This window comes from Anser cygnoides, chromosome 10, assembly GCF_040182565.1.
Source record: "Anser cygnoides isolate HZ-2024a breed goose chromosome 10, Taihu_goose_T2T_genome, whole genome shotgun sequence".
NCBI lineage: Eukaryota > Metazoa > Chordata > Aves > Anseriformes > Anatidae > Anser > Anser cygnoides.
In genome coordinates this window covers 18,490,608-18,516,054 of record NC_089882.1, presented here as the reverse complement: position 1 = coordinate 18,516,054, position 25,447 = coordinate 18,490,608, and the positions used below count along the sequence as shown (strand labels likewise).

General features: G+C 65.7%; 2 protein-coding genes and 1 long non-coding RNA gene across 8 annotated transcripts in view; 1 reads left to right on the top strand and 2 right to left on the bottom strand.

Moving 5' to 3' along the window:
* Positions 1 to 8: 8 nt before the first annotated feature.
* On the bottom strand, positions 9 to 4,755 carry LOC106048772 (acylamino-acid-releasing enzyme-like). Its single transcript, XM_067003166.1, has 22 exons — positions 4,695 to 4,755; positions 3,723 to 3,852; positions 3,514 to 3,640; positions 3,346 to 3,445; positions 3,193 to 3,268; positions 2,953 to 3,119; positions 2,745 to 2,882; positions 2,568 to 2,659; positions 2,442 to 2,482; positions 2,244 to 2,365; positions 2,057 to 2,117; positions 1,885 to 1,982; positions 1,756 to 1,807; positions 1,589 to 1,677; positions 1,376 to 1,514; positions 1,220 to 1,303; positions 1,056 to 1,136; positions 875 to 963; positions 575 to 765; positions 403 to 505; positions 226 to 332; positions 9 to 158 (listed from the first exon to the last, which is right to left on the bottom strand). The coding sequence occupies exons 1-22, from the start codon at positions 4,704 to 4,706 to the stop codon at positions 53 to 55; spliced, it is 2,205 nt and encodes a 734-aa protein (XP_066859267.1). The 5' UTR covers positions 4,707 to 4,755; the 3' UTR covers positions 9 to 52.
* Positions 4,756 to 4,877: 122 nt separating this feature from the next.
* Positions 4,878 to 24,859, top strand: LOC136791621 (uncharacterized). The gene is made up of 3 exons (XR_010833980.1): positions 4,878 to 4,939; positions 8,843 to 10,149; positions 22,539 to 24,859. It is a non-coding gene; the product is annotated as an uncharacterized lncRNA (long non-coding RNA).
* The window catches only part of BSN (bassoon presynaptic cytomatrix protein), a 75,123-nt gene continuing 54,663 nt past the window's right edge, over positions 4,988 to 25,447 (bottom strand). For 3 of the 6 annotated variants that reach the window (XM_067003288.1, XM_048054389.2, XM_048054398.2), the window contains 9 exons: positions 20,080 to 20,484; positions 12,368 to 18,955; positions 9,119 to 11,222; positions 8,073 to 8,797; positions 7,644 to 7,737; positions 7,389 to 7,532; positions 7,135 to 7,187; positions 6,964 to 7,060; positions 4,988 to 6,773 (listed from right to left, as the gene is read on the bottom strand). In XM_067003288.1, coding sequence (XP_066859389.1) covers positions 7,147 to 7,187; positions 7,389 to 7,532; positions 7,644 to 7,737; positions 8,073 to 8,797; positions 9,119 to 11,222; positions 12,368 to 18,955; positions 20,080 to 20,484 — 10,101 coding nt within the window. In that variant the 3' untranslated portion in view covers positions 4,988 to 6,773; positions 6,964 to 7,060; positions 7,135 to 7,146. The remainder of the gene's footprint in view (positions 6,774 to 6,963; positions 7,061 to 7,134; positions 7,188 to 7,388; positions 7,533 to 7,643; positions 7,738 to 8,072; positions 8,798 to 9,118; positions 11,223 to 12,367; positions 18,956 to 20,079; positions 20,485 to 25,447) is intronic. The other 3 variants (XM_067003289.1, XM_067003290.1, XM_067003291.1) reach the window with 3 other exon arrangements.

Below are 25,447 nucleotides of genomic sequence, written 5' to 3'. Positions count from 1 at the left end.
AACCCCAGTGCTGAGCTACACCGTTTATTGGGGAGTACACGCCGGGGCCCTCTCAGCACCGCAGGTGCTCGAGCAGCCACTGCACGATGTTCATGAAGCCGTCGGCTTCGGCCTCGACGCCAGCCAGCGAGTGGTTGTTCCCCGGGTACCAGAGCAGCCTGCAGGGCAGAGGGGGGGTTAGCGCCGTGCCCGCAGCCCGCTCCCCAGCACCCAGACCCTACTCACCGCGTGGGGACACCCCGAGCCTTCAGGGCACGGTAATACTCCAGCCCCTGCTTGGGGGGCACGCGGCGGTCGTCCTCCCCCAGCATCAGCAGCACGGGCGTGCGGACCTGCGGGGGGCACGGCTCAGCGCTGGTGCCGCAGGCGGGTGCAGGGGACGGGATGGGGACGGGGCTGTACCCGGTCAACGTAGCGTATGGGTGACTTCTGCAGCATCTCCGTCCACTGGGCTGGGTCCGGCAGGGCAGCCGGCACGTAGGGCAGCCCCGTCTCCGTCAGGCACCTGCGGGCGACAGGCAGGGGGGCACATGCAGGGCCGGGGTCGGGGGGAGCCGGGGGGCGCAGCACTCACCAGTCGGGGATGTCGGTGGTGGTGACCATGGAGGCAATGTTCACCACGGGGTTGCGGACCACGCAGGCGTGGTAGGTGTCGGGGAACTGCCCGATGAGGTGGCACGCCAGGAAGCCCCCGTGTGAGCCGCCCACCAGGGCCACCCGGCTGGAGTCCAGCAGCTCCTCCTGCAGCACCCACTCCACGCAGAGCTGCGACCGCAGGGGACACGCGCCGAGGTGGGGACATGCCCGCACCCGGGTCTCCCTCCCTGGGGGCACCCACAGGGCGAGGGGGCTCGCACGTCTGCTGGGACCCTACCTGCACGTCCCGCACGTCCTGCGTGCCCACGTTGCCCGGCAGGGAGTTCACGCTGTCCTGGCCAAAGCCCAGCGAGCCGCGGTAATTCACTGGGCAAGACAGCATCAGAAACCTTCCGCCCCCCGCCCCGGACCCTGTGGGCTCTGTAGGGGTGCCGTGCCCCGCCGCCCCCCCTGCTCACCCAGCAGCACGGCGAAGCCCACGCGGCAGAGCACGGCTGGGTACAGCGTCCACCCGGCAGAGAAGACGGTGTGGGGTCCCCCTGCGAGGGGCAGGCAGTGGGGTGACACCGCGCGGCCACAGCCAGCGCTGGGGGGGGGGGGGCGGCGGGGGGCAAGCTCTCACCGTGGGGCATCACAACCAGGGGGGGCTTCTGGGCAGTGGGACCCTCGCTTGGGCGCAGCAGGATGGCATCGAAGTCCAGGCCCCCTGCGGGGATGGCGGAGGCTGGGTCAGGGCTCAGCAGGGACGGGCGAGAGCCCTGCCGCCTCCGGTGCTCACCGTACTGGGGGTGCTCCTGCTCCGGGGGGGGCTGCAGGGTGCGGATGCTCCAGCTGATGCTGGGCACGGGGGGTGCATCCTGCAGGCACACCCACTGCACCTGCGCCTCCTGGCCCGCGCTGGGCAGGACAGCTACTTTCTGCGTGGGGAGAAGCAACAGTGCCAGCGTCCGGGGGGGTGGGGGTCACTGTGGGGACAGGGACGTCACTGTACCAGCATGGGGGGGCAGCTCGGCGTGGAGAACTTGGCCACTAGGAGGTCCCGGTCAATGGTGAGGACAGACCAGCTCCCCTGGGGTGCCCCTGGGGAGGACAGAGGGTCAGACCTGCAGGCAGGACCAGCCCCAGCCCCGGCACGGCACAGCACAGCACGGCACTCACCGGCTGTCAGAGAGGTCGTGGCACCCGTCTGTGTGTCCACCACAAACACGTCCTAGGGGCAGGAGGGCAGAGTCCAGCCCGGCACCGTCACGGCCCCGCCACGTGTCCCTGGGCCCCACAGCCCCTTACCTGCTGGCTGCGCTGGGCCGTGTCCAGCACAAGCCTCCGGCTGTCGGCCGCCCAGCACAGCGCCGGCAGAGCGCTGCAGTAGATGCCGGGGAACGTGCCTGCGAGGGGAGCGTCGTCGCTCAGCGCCCCCAGCGCCCCATCTCCCCAGACCCCCCCGCGGGGCCGTACTCACCCCACGCCTGCCGCGGCACGGCCTCCAGCACGGTGCGGGTGTGCTCAGTGTACCAGTCGTACTGCGGGACACATGGGCCGGGGGGGCTTTGCAGGCCTCATCCTGCCCATCCGGGTGGGGGCGGCACCCCCCTGCCCGCCAGCCCCCTCTGAACCCCCTGGGCACGTTTTGGGGCCGAGCTGCTCACCATGAGGAGGCGGCTGCACTGCTGGTGGGGGCCCAGGGCGCTGTTCTCCAGGTAGGCGATGCGGCACCGGTCGGGGCTGAGCCGCGGGGACCACACGGCCTTGGTGTCCTCCGAGAGCAGCTCTGCAAGGGGACGAGGGGACGCTGAGAGGCTGCAGGGGGCCTGGGCACCAGTGGGGCCTGGGGGCGAGCCACTCACCACAATTCCCACCCGTCAGGTCCACGTAGAAGAGTGCCGAGCTGCCGGGGAGAGGGGGACTGTCACTGCGGGGCGGGCTGGGGGTCCCCCAGGGCTTGGGGGTGGCCGGGGAGGACAGGCACTCACCGGCGGTTGGTGCAGTGCCGCAGCCCCAGGCGGAAGGGCTCGTGCCACCAGCCCACGAACACCACGCCGGTGTCATCTGGGGACCAGAAGGCCTGCCCGGAAGGAGACAGCGCAGCTCAGTGACGGCGTCTCCCATTCCCCACCACCTCCCGCGTCCCCTCTGTCCCCCGTCCTGACCTGCCCGGGGGAGACGTGCTCGGGGACGCCCTCCAGCACCGAGACGCTGCTGCCCTCGATGTCCAGCACGCAGAGCACGGGGACGCTGCGGGTGCTCAGCGTCTCCCCCCAGTCCTCGTGGTACACGAACTGCTCGCCCTGCGGCACGGCCCCATCAGCGCCAGCTGCGGGGCAGGGAGCCCTCGCCCTGGGGGTGGCGGGGGCCCACCTTGACGGGCGCGTCCGGCTTCTTGGGGCGCTCCAGGTCCTCATCGGTGGTGCAGTCCAGCTCCGGCGCTTTGCTCTGGAAGAAGGACTCGGCCTTGGGGCGCTTCTTCTCCGCCACGTAGAGCAGGTGGGTCTCCGAGTGCGACCAGGCCAGGCAGCCGAACTGGTCTGCAGGGAGGGTCAGGCACCAGCTGCCCTGTCCCCAGGGTCCCCCAGGGCCACCCCGTCCCTCGTCCCTCACCGTCATCATAGACGCTGCCGTGCTTGTCCAGCGCTGTCAGATCGATGCTCTTCACCTTGCGGTTCTGATCCCACACCTGGGGACGCAGGCACGGGGGGCAGCCCGAGCCCCCGGCCCCTTCCCTGCCGCGGCCCCCCCCGGCCCCCAGCTCACCTCCAGGAACTGCTTCTCCTTCTCCTTCTCCTTCTCCTTGCCGGCGGCCTTGCGCAGGACGGCCTTCAGCGCCCCACTGGGGGACTCGCGGCTCAGCAGCCTGCGGGAAGGCGCCCGTCAGCCCCACGCCTCCAGCGGCGCGGGGACCCGGGGCACGCGGGGACCCACTCGTCCTTGATCTCGCAGCAGGTGCCGGCGGGCCCCGCGTAGACGATGGAGGTCCCGTCGTGGAAGACGAGGTACTGCCGGCAGGACTTGATGCTCTCGGCCCGCGCCAGGTCCCGCTGCGACCACTCTGCGCGGGGACGGGGGGACGGGGTGAGCACCCCCGACGCCCCCCTCCCCACATCCCCCTCGCCCCGTCCCCATCCCCGTACCGGTGTAGAGGCTGCAGTACTTGCCCCCGTACTGGGTGGTGACGTCGGGGCCCAGGCAGGCGGTGCTGAGCCCCGGGTGCTGGCTCAGCTCCCGGTACAGCCCCGCGACCTCCTCCAGGCTGGGCAGCACCTGCGGGACCCGCGGGCTGGCTGGGGGGCACGGGGCCGGGGCAGGGACCAGGGACATGGGGCAAGGCTGGGGGACCAGGGTACGTGGGGAGGGGGCTCTGGGGGTGCCAGGGCACGTGGGGGGCAGTTATTGGGGTACCAGGGCACATGGGGGGCTGCTATTGGGGTACCAGGGGACATGGGGGGGTGCTATTGGGGTACCAGGGGACATGGGGGGCAGTTATTGGGGTACCAGGGAATATGGGGGGCTGCTATTGGGGTACCAGGGGACATGGGGGGCAGTTATTGGGGTACCAGGGAATATGGGGGGCTGCTATTGGGGTACCAGGGAATATGGGGGGCTGCTGTTGGGGTACCAGGGCACATGGGGGGGTGCTATTGGGGTACCAGGGCACATGGGGGGCTGCTATTGGGGTACCAGGTCATAGGGGGGGGCTATCAGGGTCCCAGGGCACGTGGGGGGCAGTTATTGGGGTCCCAGGGCACGTGGGGGGCAATTATTGGGGTCCCAGGGCACTGGGGGGCAGTTATTGGGGTCCCAGGGCACTGGGGGGCAGTTATCGGGGTCCCAGGGCACACGGGGGGCTCCCATCGGGGTCCCAGAGCACACGGGGGGGCCGCCCTGGGGGTACCGGGGCAGGGGCCGTGCCGCTCTGGGGGCGCAGAGCACCGCGGGGCCGGGCTGGGGCTCCCAGGGCACACGGGGGGAGCCTGCGGGGCCCGTGCAGGCACCGGGGGGGTTCCGGGGACGGCGGGAGGGGGGAGGGAGGCAGCGACGGGGCCGCGCACGGGCCGGGCCGGGCCGGGCCCCCCGGTGACGCCCCCCCCCCCCCAGCCCCTCACCACCGGCTCCATGTCGCGGCGTCGGGGGGGGGGGGGGGCGGCACCGGCGCTTCCGGGAGGCGGCGCGGGGCGGGGCGGGGCGGGGCGGGCCGGGCCCCCCCCCTTGGCCGCGTTGCGGCGCCCCCTGGCGGGCGGCGGGGGCGGTGCGGTGCGGGGGGGACCGGCCCCAACGCCCCCCCCCCCCCCCCATGGCCGGGTGTCCCCGGGGCAGGCACGAGGCGGAGCCGGGCGCGGGTTCAGACCAGGTCCTTGTTGTTTTATTCCGTTCCCACAGAAACACCTGGGGGGGGGGTGTGGGGGGGGAGGGGGCGACTCGTGGTACGCGGTCACGACACGGCGGCGGCACGGGGGGGGTCACGACGGGTCTCACAGGGCACGGCACACACGCACACCGTCACAGCGGCCGGGGGGGGCACGCGCCTCGCGGGGCACGGCAGCCCCCGGAGCCCCCCCGGGCCCCCCAGCCGCGGGCGGCCAGCCGGCGGTGTGCTGGGCGGGGGGGGTCCGGGGGGTCCGGGGGGGTGCGGGGGTCCCGCGTGCCGGTTACACACTGTACACGTATTTACAGCGCCGGAGCGGGGGGAGCTGCGGGGCGGCGGGGGGCACCCGCGGGGTACCCGCGTGGGGCTGGGGGAACCGCGGGTCCCCGTCCCACGGCGCCCACGGGCGTCTCCCCCCGGCCCCTACGGCGGCCAGGTCCTCTGCATCCGATACGGCGATGAACCGATGGAGAAGGAGTAAGAATAATAGCTTTAAATAATAATTAAAAAAAAAAAAAAAACACAACAAAAAAAGAGTCCAGGCAAAGAACAGCAAGCACTGGGACGCGGGTGGGACCGTGCAGAGAAGCAGCAAGCCATGCTCTACAACAGGACGGACGGTCACGGGCGCTACGGCGACCCTTTGGCAGCGTGGCCCTCGGCGGGTCGAACATGCCACGAACTGGAGCTTGATACGCACAGGTGGTCGAGAGAGGAGGTACCCGGTTTGCAATGACACCCTTGCACGCGACGTTGGAGCTATCAGCTATCGACAGGTCTCGTTCCGGAGTCGTGTTATTTCGTTGCATAGAACATGGGACGGGGCGCGCAGGGCGCTGCCGCCCGCGCCGGGCACCGGGGCGCTGCCAGCGTGCGGGGGGCAGCGGGACGTGGGGGCGAGGACCGGAGCGGCCGGGCACGCCACGGACATCTCCTGCTGGCGGGGTGAGCGCGGCCCCCCGGCCCCTCCGCCGGTCCGAGCGGGCCCCCGCGTAATGGCTTAAGAAGGACTTGAATTGCACAGTAAGAGGAAGGATATTGGCGGAGGCGAAGCTCTCCTGATCTTGTTCCGTGGATTGTGCTCTTTTGTGGCCTCCTGCACTCTATTGCTTCTACAAACAACAGCCCATGTGCTAACTCATCGCACAAAGCAAAGAGGGAAGAGGATTTGGTACAAAGTCAAATAAAAAATCAATGAAATGAACCCAAAGAAACAAAAAAATGGGAAAAAAAAAAAGCCCGTCCCCTCCCCCCCCCCCCGACGATGCCCCCTGCCCCCCCCCGGTGCAGATGAGGTATACACAGAAATCAAAGTGGGATGATTAAGGCTGTTCTTCAAAGAAAAGGGGTGCCCGGCAGCGGGGCGCGCCGGCTGCGTGGCGAGGGCAAGCGTGGCCCTTTGAATGCTTTGAATGGCTTCAGGGCAGCGCCCGGTGTCGGCAAAGGCCAGCCCGCATCTGCGCTGCCTGTCAGAGTCCTATGGCCTCGTATTTCGGTAGTGAAACAGTGTTAGGTCCTAACGGGGCGCGCCGACTCCCCGGGGGGGGAGCAGGCTGCAGTGCAGGGGGGCCAAGGGGCCGGCAGGACAGAGGGGACGGAAAGGTGGCCCTCGGCTCGCGCGGAGGGGAAAAACCTATGAAGATGCCAGAGCTGGGGTTCGGAGGAAGCAACTCTGCGTATAATCTTGAGAAAGGGCCGTGGGTCCCGGCACAGCCCCTCGGCATGGGGGGGGTCCCCCCTACGCGTGCCGCGCCGGAGCTGCTCGCCGCCGTCTGCTGCGTGACGTCCAGCACCCAGGGTGTCACCCTGCTTTCAAAAGCTGGTGAGAGACAGAGGGAAAGGGGTCAGCCCGCGCGCAGCCACGTCCCCACGGGGAGGGGATGCTGCCATCCGGCTGGGCGGCTGCGCGACAGAAGGTGACGGGGGCACCACGCCACGAAGGGCTGCTGGGGGAGCAGCTGGAGCCGCTCCTGGTGCGGAGCTGGGAACGGCACCGAGGGGGGACTCACCGTTATACCCAGAGTCTGGCGCCGCGTGCTGAGTCCGCTGGCTTCTTCATAGGTTTTTCCGCTGCAACGACTCGATCTCCACTCGCTTCCCCAGCTCCTGCGGCGGGAGGGCGTCAGGGCACGGCAGGGCAGGGACACACCGGGGCGCGGCATCGGCGCCGCTGAACTCACCTTGTGCCGTTCTCACCAGAACGAAGTGAATTTCTTGCCAAAAGCTGACACCGCTGCGGGGAAGCCGGAGAAGCGTGAGGACGGAAGCATCCTGATGCATCCCATGCCCGCAGACCCCAAACCAAAGTCATCGGACTGTGATGCTTGCGCATCCCCAGCCGTCGGGAGCAGCGCATCCCGATGGAGGCTCCCGGCCACCCCTGCGGTGCCTGACCCCGTCTCAGTGCGTCACCGTCTGCGGGGTGCACCCTTACCTTCAGTCAGTTTGCCTGCTTGTTCTGCTGCCCCTCCCGGCAGGATTTTGGAGAAAACGCTCTCTCCTTCCACCCCAGGCTGCCCTGTGCCTGTGCTGGCGGGGCCACGGGTCCCGGCTGCCCTCGGCCCAACCTTGCTGTCTGCTGGGGGACAAAGGAGGCTGCCGTTAGCAGGGAAAGGCCCCATGTGGCTGACCCCGTGGGGGGGCCAGGCAGCCAGCACGGGGCCAGCCCTGTGCCGCCGGGCGCACTGACCTGCTGCTCCTGGGGGCTGAGCCGTGGGCGCTCTCCCCAGCTGCTGCGGCACCTTCACCGCGGGTTTGGACGCGTCTGTCTGCTCCACTTTCTGCTGTGAGGCAGAAAATGCCTTTCAGCTCTCACCTCCCAGCCGGGACAGCAGAGCAGAGCATCCTGTAGGGTAGCCCGGGTGGGACGTGATCCAGGGCTTGCTGTGGCAATGCCCGTGTACTGCTCCCCGGGGAAAAAACGCAAAATGCTGCGGGAAAAGTGGCCCCACAGCCCCAGAAGAGGCAGGGGCGCAGGGATGTGCACCCTCCCAAAGTGTGCCGTCTGGGGTGGCACGTGCATGGATTATGGCTCCCCATATGGGTCCCCAGCCCTTCCCCTGCTAGCTCCCTGGCTGCAGCAGGGGCTTGCAGCAGACCCAGCCGTGCCCATACTCACCTGTGGCCCTGGGTGCCCACCCGGCTGCGCGTGCAGCGTGGCCGGTGCCTTCCCCGCAGCCTGGCCTGTCCCTGGCTGCTGCTGTGGTGGCCGGGACGAGGCGGGTCCCTGTGTCCTGGGCTGTGCCGAGCCCGCCGGCTGGGCAGCCTGCCTCGCTGCCGGCTGCTGCCGCGCTGCCTGCTGCCCAGCCTGCGGCTGCCTGCCCGCCGGCTGCTGTGCGGGTGCTGGTGCCTCTGGCTTCTGCGCCGGGGTGGGCGTCCCGTGCGGCTGCGGCGTCTTCGGCGTCTTCTGGGGCTCGGCACCGTGGTGGTGCGCGGCGGGGCGTGACGGCGGGGCGTACTCGGAGGCGTTGGGGCCATACGGTGCTGGGGCGCGGGGCTCGGGCTGCTGCGCCTTCTTGGTGGTGGTTGGCGGCGCGTGGCTGCGGGGCTCGTGGCGGCCGGGCTCCCGCGGGTGCTGCTTGGCCGAGCGGCGCGGCTGCTCGTCGTGGCGGGAGGAGGCAGCGTGGCGCCCGTACTCGCCGTGGTGCCGGTGCTCACGGTGCTGGGGGTAGTCGTCGTGCTGCCACGGGTCCTCGTCGGGCAGCTCATCATAGTCGTGGTAGGTGTGCTTAGCCGGGGGTCTCTTCTGCGAGGAAGAGTGGCCGCCGTAGTGCCTTACCCGCTCTGACCGCACCTCCCTGGGCTTATCAAACCAGTCTGTCTCCTCCTGACCCAAATGATAGGCTTCAGAAACCAAAAACAAACCACAGTCAATCTCTCGCTCCGCAGGTGGGAACGCAGCCCGGGCTGAAGCCATGCAATGAGGCAGGAGAAGGCAAGCAGCTCGTGACACACACAGGGGACAGCCCGCGCCGGCAGGGACGGGATGGGGCACCGCGCACGCACCGGGCAGCACCGGCGAACATCAAACACCCGGACAAGGACTGGAAAGGGGGGAGGAAGGCACGTGTCAAGCAAACTGAGGCCGTGAGAGTGTCTCTGCAGACGAGCATGCCCCGGGGAAGCGCCATGCTCTGGGTGCTCACCACCATGGGTAGCTGTTACCTTCGCTGTCCGAGACAACGCAATGGGAATCGTCCATGCCGTAGCCCTCCTCGTGCTTGTACGAGTGGTTCCTTGGCACATCTTTGATGTGCTCTTGCACATCAGGCAACGAGTGGCTGGAGCAGAACTGGGAGCAGGGGTCCCCCGATGACTGTGGGCCAGGGCCCCCCGCCGAACGTGACCCCCCCACTGACTTCCCCAGGGGGCTGATGGGGCTCTCCTCCTCCGAGGGCTGAGTGCGGACCGGAGCCCGTCCCCGGCTCTGGCTCATGCTGAGGGACGAGGGTTTGGAGCTGCCCTTCTGGGACCTCTCTGCGCCCTCCCGCTCGTAGGACTTGCTCCGGCTGACTGTGTCACGGCCGGAGGACTTCTCCAGCCCATAGCCAGAGGAGCGAGTTCTGCTGCCAGCAGAGTAGACCCGCTCCTCCTCGTCTACCAGGTCCCGGCTGGACACGCCATAGTACTTCTGCTGCTCGTAGACATTCTTCTTGAGGCCATAGGTAATCTCGTCCTGCAGCTTCTTGGCCCTGGAGGCCACATTGCTGCTGCTGACCGACGTTGTCACAGCGTAGGAGGCCAGGTCTGACTCCACGTCTTTGGCTTCTTCTATGGGAGAGAACTTGGAGATCTTCTGCTCCATGCCCTGCTTCCTGTGCTTGCTGCGCTTAGAGGAGACGACGGCGGGTGCCAGGTTCTTGGACGAATGCTTTGGCAGTGCCACGCCGGAGCCATGCTTGTCCGCTCGCGAGGAGTGCCGGTACTCACCATCCCCGTAGTAGTAGGAGCCCGCAGAGCTCCCCGACACCCTGCCGTTGCTCTCCACGCCCCGGTGGTAGCTGTTCTTCACGCGATGCTCGGGGCCGTGGTGGTCATAAACATCCTCCTCGGACTCCTCCTCCGCTTTGGCATAGCAGCAGGGCCGGCCGGAGCCCTCGGCATCCCCCAGCTCGCTCTTCTCTTTGCCGTGGCGGCCGTTGGCGCCCGTGCCCACCGGCTCCGCTTTCTGCCCATCCACCGGTGGGCTCTCCTTGGTGAGTTCGCTGATGTCCTCGATCATCACGTAGTTACGGGGGATGTTCTGCTCCAGGCTGGTGTAGAGGGATTCAGAGGAGAAGCTGGCTGACGGGCCCTGCGTGACTCCAGCTCTCTCAGCTGGACGGGCCTCGGGTGCCTTGTACTGCTCGTAGCCGCTGCTCACTGCTGCGGCGCTGAAGGCGGCGTCGGGGACGGCGGAGGAGCTGGTGGCAGCGCCGATGACCTCGTAGTTGGTGGGGATCTTCTGCTCCAGCTCAGCCAGCGAGGTCTGCCGTGGCTTCTGGTGCGTGTCTGACGGGCTCTGGAAGAGCGCGGGCTGCGCTGCAGGCACACCGGCTGTGCCAGCGAAGGCGCCCTGGGCTTGGTAGGGGTTTTGGGGCCGGAAGCCTGGCTGGGCCGGCGTGCCCAGCTCCGTGTATGCGGCCCCGGGGGCCGGGAAGGCGCCGGGTGAGGCGAAGGCAGGCAACGGGGCAGCCTGCAAGCTGTCCTGTGCGGTGCTGGCAGCGGGGAACTGGGGGGGCTGCGGGTGCGTGGGCTGGAAGGCGGGGGGCCCCGGCGGGGCCGGGTAGGGGTAGGCGCTGTAGGAGGCGGCAGCAAAGTCGGGGTACTGGCCGGCGGGCGCGGGGCGCAGGCTGGCACTGTCATAGGCGGCGAGGCGCAGGCTGTGCAGCTCGCTGTCTGACAGGTAGTCGCGGCGGTCGGCCAGGCCACGCAGGTAGGGGTGGTCCCGCGTCCCCCGGTCCTTCAGCAGCGACTCCTTGCGCTGCGTGATGCCCAGCTCCAGGTACTTCAGCTTGGCGTCGATCTCCTTCTCCTCCTCGTCCAGCTCTGCCTGCTTCTTCCGCAGCTTCGTGGACTCGTGCTCCACCAGCTTCAGGTCACGGTCCAGCTCCTTCAGCAGGCTGGCCTTGGTGACCGGTGCCCCGGGGGGGGCCTTGGGGGCCAGGCTGCCCAGGTAGAGCTGGGGGGTGGCCGGGCTGCCCAGGGGCACGTGGGGCTCCTCGGGCGGCGGGCTGGGCAGCGTGCGCTTCACCTTGCGCGCCAGCGGGCTCGACTGCAGCCCACCCACCTGCAAAGGCAAGGGAAACCCATCAGCAGCGCGGGTGGCGGTCGCCCAGCCCCCTGGGGCAAGGCAGCGCTGCCAGTGTGGCTGTGCAGACCGGACAAAGGCCCCGCACGCATTCCCTCACGCCCCGAGAAAGCGGCGTTTACGTAAAACTGTAATAAATAGGATGGAAGTAACAGGCAGGGCACTTTCTATGAATAATTACCAGGAGTGGCAGTGAGCCAAGCGCGAGGCTGGCCGTGGGCGCTCCAGCAGAGGAGCACCGCCGAGCGCTGCGAAGATCCCTGCGCCTCACAGCAGGGCTTGGAAATGTGGCAGGAGAGTGGCTGCACGGGGCCCGCTGAGCCAGGGGCTCTCCGAGGGCTGCGTTTCCCTGCTGCACCCCAGGCGGGGCAGCTCGTGTCTGGGGACACCGGGCAGCCCATCCCTTGCCTGCTCTTCCCCTACACTGCTGCAGTAAGGAAGGGCTTTGCCAGGTTGTGCCCTGGTTTCCCCACTTGTGAAATGGGGCTGGTTGCAGATGGGAGCGAGAGCTGCTGCAACCCAAAACTGAGCTGCATGTTGTGCCTGCTTTTCGGGAGAGGAAGGGGACGCAGCTGGGGCAACTGAAAACCCAGGCTTGCCTGTGGGGTGGCAGCTCCCATCCGTCTCTCCATGGACAAGCTGTGCCACCCACGGAGCTCCACGGCCCCCCTGAGTACCCACAGACCTGGAGGAACCTCCTGCGGCTCGGCTTGGAGCCACGTGTCCACGCACACGGGCTGCCATCAGCTGCTGCAGGGAGCCAACCTTTTAAAATATTAATTGCTGCAGCACTAATGAAACTGAAATGGCCTGAGGTGCCTCCTGGAGCTGGTCTCCTAGGGAAAGTCTATTTATTGCAGACCGAGAGCGTGTCAGGCGGCTGCGTGCCCAGCGCTGCCCCTCTTCTCCTGACAGTGCTGAAATGTCATCAGAAAAGGTTCAGCTCGGGTCAGCGTGGTCGGGCACACCCAGGAGGAGGATGCGGAGCGGGGACACACCTGTCCCCAGTGAGGAGAGACGTCCACCAAGAGGGGACGCGGGTGCGTGCGACGCACAGGGACACCGTGCTGTCAGCAGAGGAACCCTCGGGGCAGGTGCCCGAGCAAGACCCCGTGTGCATGTACCTGGGTGCCTGGGAGCAGCGGGTGCTGGTAGAGGGAGAACCTGTCCTTGCCGGCCTCCTCCGAGGTGGGGCTGATGGGCTTGGGGTCGGACAGCGAGCGCTGCATGGTCTTGATGGGGCGCGGCAGCGTCTGCTGGCGCTGGGCCGAGTCAGCGAAGTGCTTCTGCGGCGGGACGTGAGCCTTGTTAAGCCGCTCGCTGGTGGCGAAGGAGGACTCCAGGAGGCGGTGCGGGGACAGGGGGGACACGGGGGAGTAGAGGACCTGGGGAGAGCGGGGCGGCTGGCGGGTCACCAGCTGGGAGAGGGAATCGGCTGGCAGATGGGACTGGTACCCGATTTCCAGGGGGTCTGGCTTCTTCTTCTCAAACTTGCCCAGGGTCTGCTGCCGGACAGCATGGGGGTCCAGGGGGCCTGTGCTCACCATCTGCATGTTGGTGGAGTAAGGGGTGATGGTGGTGGGCACCGTGAGCTGGGGCACCACGATGCCGGGCTGGGGGGGCGGCTCGGGCTCCGTCTGGCAGGCGAGGCTCTCGCCCCGCTGCGTCTTCTCCGGGGCCGAGATGTACTTGACGATCTCCACGCGGGGGTCGTGGGTGGTGATGTGGATGGAGGGAGAGACACGGAGGAGCTGGTCGGGCTCCGTCTGCACAGAGCAGTCGCTGATGGTCTGGATGCCGATGCTGGCCGTGCAGCGTGCGGCGCCGTCCGCCTTGCCCTCGGCGCTGGCCTCAGCGTGCCGCGATGGCCGGGAGCGCCGGCGCCGCACGGGCTGCTCCCACTCCCCGCTGTCCTCCTCGTCCGTCTGCACGCTGCAGTCAGTGCTGCGCCGCGACCGCCGCCGCCGTGACAGCAGGTACCGCTCCTCGCCGTCCTCCTCGTCCGTCTGCACGCTGCTGTCTGCCGTCTTCCTCGCCGCCTCCTTCTCGTAGGCGTCCCGCAGCCGTGGCATCGAGTTCCTTTTCTTGATGCCCCGGCCAGGCTCCCAGGGCTCCTCGGCTTGTAGCGACATGTCCGAGGCTGAGCTGCTGAGAGGCCTCTGTGGCGCAGGGTAGCGGGGGCCGGCAGCACCCTCCGGCCCCCCAGGCAGCGCCTGGCCGGGTGGGGGCCACCCCTGCCCGTTGTGCGCTGGGCCCCGCGGTGCCTCAGCGGGTCCCTCGGGTGGGCGGGCGGCAGGCTCGGCAGTGCTGGGGAAGGTGCTCTTCTGCCTTTTCTGCTCCTCCAGCTGCTGCTGCAGCTGGTGCTGCAGCTGGTGGATGTGCTCGAGCTGGAGGCGCTGCTGGGCCAGCTGCTCCCGCTGCAGCGCCAGCTGCGCGTGCCGCTCCTCCTGCTGCTGCTGCAGCACCTGCTGCTTGATGCACTGCAGCTCCTGCAGCTCCCGCTGCACCAGCAGCTGTTCCTTCTCCCGGTGCCGCTGCAGCTCGGCGCGCTCCCGCTCCAGCTCCTCCTGCAGCCGCAGCTGCCGCAGCTTCTCCAGCTCCACGCGCTCCCGCTCCAGCTGCAGCACATGCTCCTGCTGCTTGCGCTGCCGCTCCTCCTCCCGCTCCCGCTCCTCCCGCTGCATCCCCTCCAAGGGTGGCTTGGACGAGGGGGCTGCCTGCCCGCCCTCCTTGGCGCCCACTGCCGGCCCCTCGGCGCGGGGGGCAGCCCCCGAGGCCTCTGCTCTCTGCAAGCCAGCAGCGGGGCCGGCGGGGGCTTTGGCGGTGGGGCCAGTGCCTGCCGTGGCACTGGCCGGCTTGCCCAGGTAGACGGGCGTCTCCATCAGCGAGGCGGCCGGGAGGCGGCTGGGGGCCGGGTAGCGGTAGAGGCTCTGCGGTGCCAGTGGGACGCGGGGGGTGATGACGGGCACCCTGGCCAGGCTGGCCAGCGGGACGGCGGCCACGCCGGCCGGGCCGTAGGGTCGGTACAGCCCGCGCAGCATGGGTCGCAGCACAGAGGCTGGCTGGGTGGTGATGGGCAGCGTGGAGGCGATGGGAGTGTTGATGGTGGAGTAGATCATGCCGTCGGCTGCCCGCACGGTGGCGGAGGACGGGAACATTTGCCTGATGGCGCCCAGGCGCATGCCGGGCACGTTGTACTGTGCCAGGCTGCCAAAGCCCTGCCGTGCCTCGGGGACATTAGGGTTGAACATCCCGCCGGGTTTTGGGGCCACGGCACCCCCCGGCTGAGCTGCCAGCCCCCCGCTGCCGCTGCTGGGGCCGTAGGGCAGCACGTCGGGGCCATTGGCATGCCGGCCCCCGTACTGGTCCATGGAGTTGAGCGCGGCGCACATGCGGCTGATCTCGCGCGCAGTCGTGGCGCTGTAGTGGGCCAGGCTGGACTCCTGGAAGCTGGCCAGGTCCCCTCGGGGTGAGTAGCGGTAATCGGAGTAGATGTTGGAGGCCGAGCTGTACCTCCTCATGGGGAGTGGGTGGCCCAGCAGCTCTGTGGGCTGGCGCAGGTCGGAGAAGGAGCCGTACTGCAGCCCCTGGCCCAGGTACCCCGCCTCGGCAAAGCCGACGCTGTAGGAATGCTTCATGGTGCTCAAGTCCACGGCAGCCTCACTGGCAGGGAAGGGCTGGTCCCCCTTTGGGGGGTAGTAGTTCATCCCGATTTCGGACAGGTTGGTGTCTGACATGGAGGAGTAGAGCCTCCCAAAGGTGCCGGTGGGGTAAAACTTTTGCTCCTCGTAGAGAGCAGGCGCCGGCTGCTCCCGGTACGGGAAGGTCTCCGGCAGCTCCGGCTCCCTGCTGCCATAGAGGGGCCCACCAGCCTTCCTGCTGGGGACCGCATCCCCAGCCTTCTTCTCCGGCATCTTGGAAGTGGGGTTGAAAGCACCAGTGCAGCTGCTGCCGAAGGGGAACTTGTAGACCACGTCACAGCAGGCCACCTGGCTCTCCGCCTTCACACCCGTGAGGTCCAGCACATTGGCTGGGGGCTCTTCCTTCAGCACTTTGGTTACCGGGCCGCCTGCCATGTCCTCCACCTGCACCATCATCACTTGGGACTTCTTCCCTCCCAGGGCAAGGAGAGGGCTCTGGGTCTTCAGCTCCACTGGCACTGCCCGGTACAGCTCCGAGCCCTGCTCCTGGGGGAACGGCTGAGGGAGGCCGCTGACGCTCTGCGCGATACTGGTCTGCGTGATGAGCACATCCTTCTTCACCATTTGGCTGGGCAAACTGTACCTCGAGAACTTTGCCTGGGGAGGAGCAGCCGGCTCGGGCTTGCCAGCAGGCGCGGGGCCAGCTGCCCCGCTGACTCTAACAGCGCCCGTCTGCACGCCCTGCTCTACCTGCTTCACCTGCGCCAAGCACACCGGGCTGCCGGTCCCCTGCCCAAAGTCCATCCGGCTCTGGAAAGGGTCTCCGTAGACCACGGGCTGCTTGGGCTGGGAGATGAGCATCGGGGAGGCGATGGCGAGGCCGGCAGTGCTGGAGGCTGCAATGATGGCATGGGGCTGCTCCTGGGCGTTGAGGTTGATGATCAGGGGCTGGATGGCCGTGGACTGCCGGCTTGGGATCTGGTCCAAGGTCAGGCAGTACTTCCTGGCCTCGGTGGCCAAGGAGGTGAGATCCATGCCTTGGTCTGTTATGATGATGGGGGCGGACTTCAGAGCTGTTCGCAAGTCCACGGCACTACCACTCGGCACCTTGGGCCCCGGCTCGACCCGGGAGGTGCCGGGGATGGAGGAGATGCGGCACAGCGAGATGTTCTCCGCCGGGAGCGCTCCCCAGCCGTACAGCCCTGCGATGCTGTCGGCGCCTGAAGTCACAGGCACCTTCTGGGCTTGCTCCTTCCCGTGCTGCGCCCGGACGTATGCACCCGGCGGTTGCTCCGGCTCCTGGCCGTACCCGTGTGGAATCAGTTGCCGGCTCGTCCTGGTGGGAGACGAGGTGGGGGACGCAGAGGAGCTTGGCGGCTTGGTTTGGCTGGCTGCGTCGGCCGCCAGCGTGATCAGCATGAAGGGCGCGTCCTGCGAGGACTGCTGCCGGGCCAGGCGAGGCGAGCCTGCCCGGTGTGGCGTCTGCGTCCCTTGGGCCACCATGGGGGAAGAGGCAGAGGTGCCAGTGGTGGCGGGGATGTCATAGGCAAGGAGGGGGCTTTGCGTCTGCGTGGAGAACTCGGCAGTGGACTTGGTGGTGGGGCCAGGAGGCACGGCTGCCCTGGGGACAGCACGGGTGGGACTCTGAGTAGGAGACGTTGGTGAGAGCGGGGGGCTGGAGCTTTTGAAGAATGGGTACGTCTTGGCCGGTGGGGGCTTGCTGTCGCTCACCGCTTGGAGCTTCTCCCTGGCCATTTGCACACTGGTCTCAACCGCTGCCTTGCTTCGGGAGACATCCTCCGTCTGTGAGCCATAGCTGATGGAGCTCTTCACCGGGCCGTAGCTCCTGGCGGGTGAAGCTGTGGCCTCTGGAGAGCTGTAGATCTGTGCTGTGCTGGCGAGGCCGGCTGCCGCTGTTGTGACTGCGCTGGTACCTTTGCTGTAGGCGTAAGGCGCTGTCAGGGGCTTGGGACCTGGGCTGGGCGCTGCTGGGGCGCTCTGGAGCTTGGCGCGGTCCTGTCCTTCTTTTGCAAAATGCTGCGTGACCTGGACATCGGGAACGGCCTTGCTGCCCTCGGAGGCAGAAAAGGAGACAGGAGCAGAAAGCTGCGTGGGGCTGGTCCCAGGGGTGAGGGGACCCCCGTTCTGCTTCATCAGCTCAGCATACGCGCTCTCAGCGTTCAGAAAGTGCTTTTCCTGGTACGCTTCTTCCTGCCCTTTCTTTTTGCCTCCCTGCTCCAGAGCCAGGTCAAACGAGGAGGACTGGTGCATTCTGGCGATGCTCTGCGAGGTCTGCAGGATCTCCTCGTACACCGCACCCGGCTTCGACAGGGTGCCCGGATAGTCGGGCTGCGAGGGGTGCGCGGGGCTGCCCTCATACCCGTACTCATCCGCGTACTGGTACTCGAAGCCGTTCTGCCCCTCGGTGCCGCGGTACCCCACCTGCTGGTAGGTGCTGCCATAGGAAATGCCCTGCTGGGCCTGCTGGATCTGCTGCTTCTGCATCATCTCTGCCTTCCTCATCATCTCCTCGTAGGCTTCCTCAGCGCTCTTGAGGGGCTTGCTGGCGGGCTGGCTGGGGCCGCTCTCCGCCTTCTCGGTGGGGGAGTACAGCGACATGAAGGTGGGCAGGTTGTACTCGCTGCCCGACTTGTACAGCTTGGAGGCCACGGCGTCAAAGCTCTCAGCCTCCGAGTCGATGGAGGGCGAGTACTCAGAGCAGGAGGAGCGGTGCAGCTCCTCCATCTCCGCTGCCTGCCGCAGCTCCTCAGTGGGGGAGGCGTCCTCGATGGGGGACAGGTTGCTGGGGGGAGTTTTGGAGCGCTCCCTCCTCCGCTGCGCCCTCAGCTCCTCCTTGTCACGCTTGGTCTTGCGTGCCGTGCTCCGGATGCGCTGCTGCTCCACCTCCCGCATCTTCTCCTGCTCCCGCAGCAGCTCCTCTTCCTCACGCAGCTCCTCCTCCTCCGATGAGTCCTCGATGGTGGGCAGCAAAGGGCCGTGCGAGCGGTGCCGAGCCTTCCTCTGCTGCTTCACCTCCTCCAGCCGCTGCCGCCGGCTGGGGCTGCTGTCACTGTCCTCCTCCAGGGAGGAGATGGAAGTGGGCGAGGTGCCCGAGGTGTAGCTGGGCGTGGTGGCCGGCAGGGTGGAAGAGTACTCGCCGCGGGAGCGCTCCTCGGGTGAGCCCGTCAGGCTCTCCATCTCCAGCTCTGGCTCCCGCTCCAGGCTGGTGTCCGCATCCTGGCTCATTTCCATCTCCCTGCCGTAGCCGGTCGTGCTGTTCAGCTCGATGGTCTTGAAGCGCCGCAGGCCCCCTTGGGACGTGCTCATGTCGTCGCCCTCTGCTGCCTCCAGCTCCTTCCTCTCCTCCTTGTACAGGCTGCTGGGGCCGTGCGGCAGGTGCCTCTTGGCCAAGGGGGGCTCTTTGCTCTTCTCTGCGTCGGCTTTAGAGGCGCTGTACTTGGTGCGCCCATAGCCCCCCTCTTCCTCCTCCTCCTCGAGGTTGTCCTCCTCTGCACTCATCTCCAGGATCTGCCTCCGCATGAACTCCTCGTCGCTCACCTCCTCCCGGCCCTTGGGGTGGGTGGGCACCGGGGAGAAGCCCCCCTCGCTGCTGTCCTCCACGTAGTCGTGCCGCAGCTTGCTGCCGAACTCATCCGAAGACTCCATGCTCTCCCGCTGCTCCCTCTGGTTCTCCCACTCCAGCGAGTCCTCGTCTTCCTCCAGGATATCCTCCAGCTCCTCGTCCGAGTCAAAGGCTTCGGGGGTGATGGAGAGGTACCGGGGCCGCTGCCGCTGTCGCTGCTCCTCCCGCTGCTCCGAGCCCTTGCTGGGCTCTGCTGGGGCCCCCCGAGCCTCCAGCAATGGCCTCATGCTGCTCTCCAGCTTGGTGAGCTCGGAGGGGCTCGGGGGGCTCTGCCCCGCCAGCCCCGTGCCGCTCAGCTTCTCCTCCTCCTGCTGCACCAGCCCCGTGATCTCGCTCTGCGAGCTGGAGATGCCGTCCGAGGAGTAGCCGGTGTCGCTCAGGCTCTGGGGGCTGCGGGACAGGTCCGGGGGGTAAGGCTTGCCCCCATCCTACAGGTGAGAAGGAGAGCAGCGTTAGACCCCACGAGTGCCCCAAGTGGGAGGGGGCCCTGGGAACCTTCCCGTCCCCCACCCCACCCGGTAGGAAACACCAGAAGGCTGGCTACGGTGATATTCTTTGGTTTGTGTTAAAGACCCAGTGGTGGCTGAGCTCAGATGGGATATTTATGGCCACGGGCCCATCCCCGGGGAAGGGGAGGGCTTTGCCTCTGGCAGCAGTGGGAGCACCGTAACTGCTCCGGGGCTCAGGGCAGGAGCCAGAGGCTGTTCCGGGGCGCGCTGCCCGGCCCGGCTGGCACGACCCTGCGGGACAGCGGCCTCGCTGGCAGCAGTGCTGGGGCCGGCAGGCTTCGAATGAAATTTAATTTCCCTGATTGACGGCCCTGCAAAGCAGCCTAGAGAAACAAGGCAGTCCCCGGGATCCTCGTTAGATGCCAGCAGAAATAAATGTGACGTTTTAATTGACGGCACAGTTAAGCAGCGCTGGGGCGAGACTCAGCGCTGTGCCAGGGAGCGGGGAAAGCACCCGAGACTCCACGAGCAGGAGGCCCCACGGATCCCAGGGGATTTACAAAGCATCAGTGGGGCGAGGAGCCTCTTCCCCAAGGGCTGTGATGGCAGGGGGCAGCCAGCCCCCTGCCCGTGGGGGACATTGTGAAGGCAGTTTCAGTGATGGCTCCTTAGGGAAAAGCATCCCAGTGCAGCCAAGCTTTTCCCCAAAGAGTATTCAATTAAAGAGGAAAAAAAAAAAAAAAGGATTGAGGAGCTTGAAAATGTCGTTTTCTGCAACACAAGCTGGAAATGTTTTGAAAGGAGCTTTTCATTTAACGACACATTCAACTGCCCTTCAAAATCAATGGGCTGAGGAGTGCCTGAATTGTCGCGTTACGCACCAATTAATGTAATCATCCTAAAACGAAGGCACCTATCGCACACTGCTATACAGCGTGCGAAATTCCACAGCAGCTTGGAAATTTGGAAACCGTTTTGTTCTGGCCTCACCGTTTTTCTGAAGCACCTAAGCGGGAGACAAGAGGGTCTGACAGCAGGCTCTGTGTTCTGACCTGGCACAAAGCGGCTGCGGGGAGGACAGAGCACAGGGGCAGGGCGCTTACCTCCTGCTCCTTCGCCCTCTGTGCCTCGGGAGGCGCCCGTCCCACCTTGCTCTCCCCCTCCGGTTTTGTGCTGATGCTCTTCCCTTTGGGTGCTGGGGAAGGCTCTGGGGCAGCTTTGGGCAGCGGCTTCTCCTCTGCTGGCGCCGGGGGCTTCTTCTCCGGGGCAGGGCTGGGGGCCGGGCTCTGTTCGGGCGCCCGCAGGCTCCTGGCGGGCGAGGGCTGGCGGTCGGGGGGCGCTGCCGGCTCGGGGGGTGCCGGTGCCCGCGGGACGGCTGCCGGCGGCTGGTGGCGGGGGGAGCCACTCGCAGGTTGCTTCGGTGCAGGCATCGGCATCGGGGCAGGGTCCGCCAGGCTCCCTTCCAGCAGCCGCTGCGTTTGGCAGTTCAGACACAGCCATTCGTTTTTCTGCAAGGCACGGAAAGGAAGAGCTCCGTTAACGACCGGGGAGCCTCGCGCCGACAGGGTGTCCCTTTCTCCGGGGCTCGGTGGAGATGGACGCCCTGCTGAACGCCAGCGATGACAGGATTTCCAACCCCTCTGCTGCCCCGACCTCAGCACGACCAAGGACTTTCAGCACAGTCAACATGCCAGGGGGTTGAGCCTTGCTAAGCACTGGAAACCAGGGAGAAATCCTCTTTCTCCCATCTAGACTGAGAGTGAAAAGTCATTGCACTTCTTGGCAACATGCAAATCATTCTCCCTTTATTTGCAATCTCTTTGTTGTCCTCAGCGTTAATGGTAAGGACTAGATTTCGCACTGACTACACCAAAGCACCTTCAGCATCTCTCCAAGGGGGAACAAACCCAGTCTGACCCTGCCTTTGGCTCCAGGTTTGCTGCCCACAGGCTGGGGATGCCCAGCCCTGCCGGCTCCTCGCGTAAAAGCAGCCGAAAAGTCCCGCGGCAATGAGGAGGCTGCTGCTTTCTGGGCTGCTAAGTGGCTGACACACATCGGAGGAATGCATCGCGCATCCAAAGCAGCGCGCTGGGCACTGAAAGCAATGCATCGCGCATCCAAAGCAGCGCACTCAGCGTGGGGAAGGACCACCCAGCACAATTCAGGAGGAAAAGTCTGGGTCCCCCAGCCAGGCAAACCCTCACTGCCACAGCCTGCTGGGGACGAGCCCAGAGGAGCAGGTGCTGCCCCCACCCCGTTTTTCTCTGCAGCCCTCTGCTTCACCTCCAGCGGTGCCAGCGCTGGTGGCTTCGCCCTGCCTCGCCGCCGGCACTGCTCCCTCCTGCCGCGGGGCTGTGCCCAGGCTCCCTCTGCTCCCTGCTCTCGGCCAGGAGGGCAGTGCGTCGCGCTGCTGGCTCCTGCAGCCCCCTCCACGCGTGCCCGTCACCGCGGCATCGTGGCGGCCAACATCCCAGCTGACGCTGCCACCACCCGAGTGACCGTGCCGCTGGTGGGTCCCATGCAGCTTCTCTCTTGCTCTGATTTGTTTTCCTTGCTACGATAGAGGAACGGAGGTTTAATAGCATAATCATAATGCTGAAGGATCATTTTTCTAGGTTATCAGAAAATACTGGGTACATGAGCACATAAAAAACTTCCCAAAGATATTACCCAAAGTACACGCTGTGCGGAAAAGAACAAGACAATCTCGTCTAGTGAAGCTCTCAGCAAGAGCCGTCATTTTATGACCTGGAAAAAGCAGCTTGCAGCTGGGGCTGTAAGTGGCAGAAAGCCTACAGGGAGGAGGCAGGAGCCCTGCACTAATAGATCAGAAGCACTCTCCCCCTCTGAGTTGGGAAAGGACTATTTTTACCCACACAGGAATGTCCAGGAATAGGGCCCTGACATTTGCTTTACTTCTGATGTTTCATCATTTAAAATCTTTTTTTCTTTTTTCGTTCTGCGAACAGCCAAGTGCTCAAAGTCATTCCTTCCCGCTCCGCCTTTGCGTCGAGCCGTTGCTTCACGGCGGCCGAGCTGCAGGAGGAGCGGCCGGAGAGGAGCTGCCAGGCTGCCGGAGAGGTGCTCGTCGGCCGGAGCAGCCTGGGAACGACGCTGCGCGGGGGGCTGCAAGCTGGCTGTGTCCCACAGAGGGAACGTGACGGCTGCTCTGCAGCTTGCAGCGCCCGGGGACTCGGAGTGGGCTTCCCACGCACGCTTCTGGGCTCGCTGTCACCTCCGCAGCGCTCGCCTGGCCCAGCTGCAGCCTTCCAGCCCACGCTCGGGCGCAGGAGGTCTTCTTCTGCGAGGAAGGGTCTGGTGGGCTGAGCCCTGCCACCCTCCTGACCCCGCGGCAGCCCCTGCTCTGCTGCCTGCTCTTCATAGGAGCATCTTCAAGATACCCTGGGGCTTTGGAGGGCCATAAAAAAAAAGGAGGGCCTTAAAAAAAAAAGCTTACAGCATGGTAATATTTAATTACTGCTTAATCAAAGAGAAAGTCTAATTAAGGGGCAAGTGCAGCCTGTTGTATCTTACTGATTGCATTTGTCTCCTTTTGTTTCAGAACTGGCTCTCATCACTTTGCCTCCGAATCAGATCTCCTTGCCACACTCTGCCGTGTAATTATTTCAGGCGGTGGAAGAAAATGTAATTGTCTGCCACAAATCGAACCCCTTCCGCACGGAAACGCCCGGCCTTCCATTTGTCTTTCAGGAATACCGTCTCCCCCTGGCAGAGCTCCCCGCGAGGGGAGGCACGGCGCAGAGGGGAGGACGTGGCTGTGCCGGGGACAGCCGGGCCTGGCTCCTGCCCGCGGTGCCGTGCCCGCTGCCAGCTGGCTCCCGAGGATGCTGGAGGCGATCGGCCCACCTGGGACAGCGCCCACGCGCGTGATGCCCATCCTGCCCAGCCCGTGCTGGCCACGCAGCTCTGCATGAGGGGCTGGGCACGGCCGCTTCAGCCCTTTTGGGGCGAACCGGAGGACCAGGTGAGCGTGGGGTGATCCTGGCTGCGGGGAGCGCAGGAGGGCTGGCTGGAAGCGCGCTCCCTGCAGCAGCCGTCCCGGCCGAGGCAGCTCCCCCCTCGCCATCCCGCTCCAGCAGACGTGACGGGGCTCTTTGTGGAGCCACAGTGGGAACCGGAGAAGGGAACGATCTCTGTTAAAAATAGCCCTGCCAAAAAGATGGTGGAAGTCGCGCCTTGAAACGCCACTCGCCTTTGATGGCGAGCAGGAAGGCTCGTGCACAGGGAGGAGGCAGAATTGGGGGAGGTCGCATGCCGGCCCTCAGCCTTCACTCGCTGTGAGGCTGGGCCCCAGGGACGCCGGTGCCAGGCACAGTTCGCTTTGCGCCATCTCCTTCTGGCCCTTCCTTGGTTCTGGGATCCCAGAGACCTCTGCAGTCCCTGGCACAGGGCCACGGGCACCTCCCAGCCACCACGGCCAACGCGGCTCAGCCAGATGCACAAGACACCACCGTGCGACGAGCAGCTGATGTGCTCATAAATCCACAGAAGGTTACCCAGACCCCGTGACGGTAACAACCATCGGGCTGGGCTTAGTGCTTGACACTTCCCAACCCCAGAATTGCGGGGAGGTGCACGGGGACGGCACGGGGCAGAGGCACTTGGGCATCCGTCTTGGTGCCTGGGGATGCTGCAGGTCCCAGGCTGGAGCCACAGCGGGGCACAGCTGCCCCAACCAGCAGGGCCTCGGGGGAAGCTGAAACCGGGCACTGTCACAACAGCCCCACGTACTGCAGCTCATCAGCCTCAAGAGGCGAGGGGCTAATTTTCACAGCACTCATAATCGCTTCGGAGGGCGCAGGGCCAGCAGCAGGGCGCTGCAGTACTGCGGCGCGGTGCCCGAGGCCCCTGCCCAGGGGACACGCGCGCGGTCCCCTCCCCGGGCTGGCACCCGCTGGCAGGTGGCCAAAGCCGCGTTCGCCAAGCCCTAACGGGCCGGCACCCAGCAATTGTTTTAATCCACTAATGGGCAATGACAAAACTGTAATTAACGACAATAGAAGCCTTCCTGCATCATTTTGGTCAACATCACCGCCTGGCAAGTTAATTAAATGCTGAATCCCCCGGCGCCGGCAGGGTTTGTTTTAATGATGGAGCCGGCGAGCTCCAGCGCCGCCACGCCAGCAGATGCCAGCCGCCCCGCAGCACCCAGACCTGCGCCCCAAGCGCCCCGGCAGAGGCACAGCAGTGGCTTCAGCCCCACACAGACCCCTCCTGCTTCCTCAGCTCCAGGGCTCTGCCCTGTTATTTGTGCTCCCCGGTATTATTTTACACAGTCGAAGCGATGGATATTAAAATACCGGCACGACGCCTGTACAAAATCAGATAAGCAGCGCGAGGTGTAACTATCCTACAAGCCGGGTCTCGTCTCCCAGCATTAAACGCAGCGAATCTCCCAAGAATATTTCATTTATTTGCTGACAAGCACTGTGCAGGGCTCATCACTGTGACAGATGGGTGCCTGGGTAATATGGAAAACACTTCTGCTATCTGAATCAAGATCCAAATTAACAGCAAGCATCCTTCCAGCCTTCCCGTTTAGGAGGTCTGCTGGCACCCGCACCCCTTCCACGCACCCTCCTGCAGTGGGGACGGGGACATCGCCCGTCAGGAACCCAGCTCCCAAGGCTCAGCACCCTTGCGCTAAGGAAACCCAGAGATTTGTCTGTAACGTGAACGCTTTTAGCAGGTTTAAAGGAAAGGGGCTGACTCATGCTTCGCCATTAAACGCCAGACCTGTTTCAGACCACCCCCGGCTCCCCCCCGCCACCCATCCTAATTCCACGGTGTTGCACCCAAGCGCTTGGCTGCTTTTCTTCCAGCCCTTATCCACCGATCTAATGAAAGATGTTATCTCTGCCAGCCGCCTCCCCCCGCTCCTCTCAGATGAACACCGGTGCTAATTCATTTTGCTCCCTGGATGCTGCCACCCGAGGGCCGCCTAATGCTTTCCTCCCCTCGGCTTTAGCCCATTATCGCGGCTGAATTCTCCAGGGCCATTCAAAACAATTCCTCTGCGGGCTGCAGGCACCAGGCTGCAAAACCCAGCCCGCCGAGCCCCCTCCCTTTGGCAGGCAGCGGCCCTGGCCGGACCGACCTGTGCCAAAAGGCGCTTCCACGGGTCGGGTGCCAACAGAGAGAAGGGGTCCGACGAGCAGTGGCAGTCTGAACCCGAGCACATCCCCACCGGGGCGTTTTTAGCCTTGTGCGCGCTGCAGCTCTATTGCTCTATTTTGGCTGCCCCCCTGAAGGGTTGGTTCACCCAGTGAGCTGCCTGAACGGGAAAGGCTTTGGTTTTGGGGATAGCAGAAGGCTTTGCGATCTCTAATATCAACCACTTGAGATTTTCTTAAGCCTTTCCTGAACAGCAGCCCTGCAAGGCAACTTTCAGCCCAGATGCCGACTTTTGCAGGATGCTGTGGAAGAGGGGAGGCAGGATCTGTGCGCCCC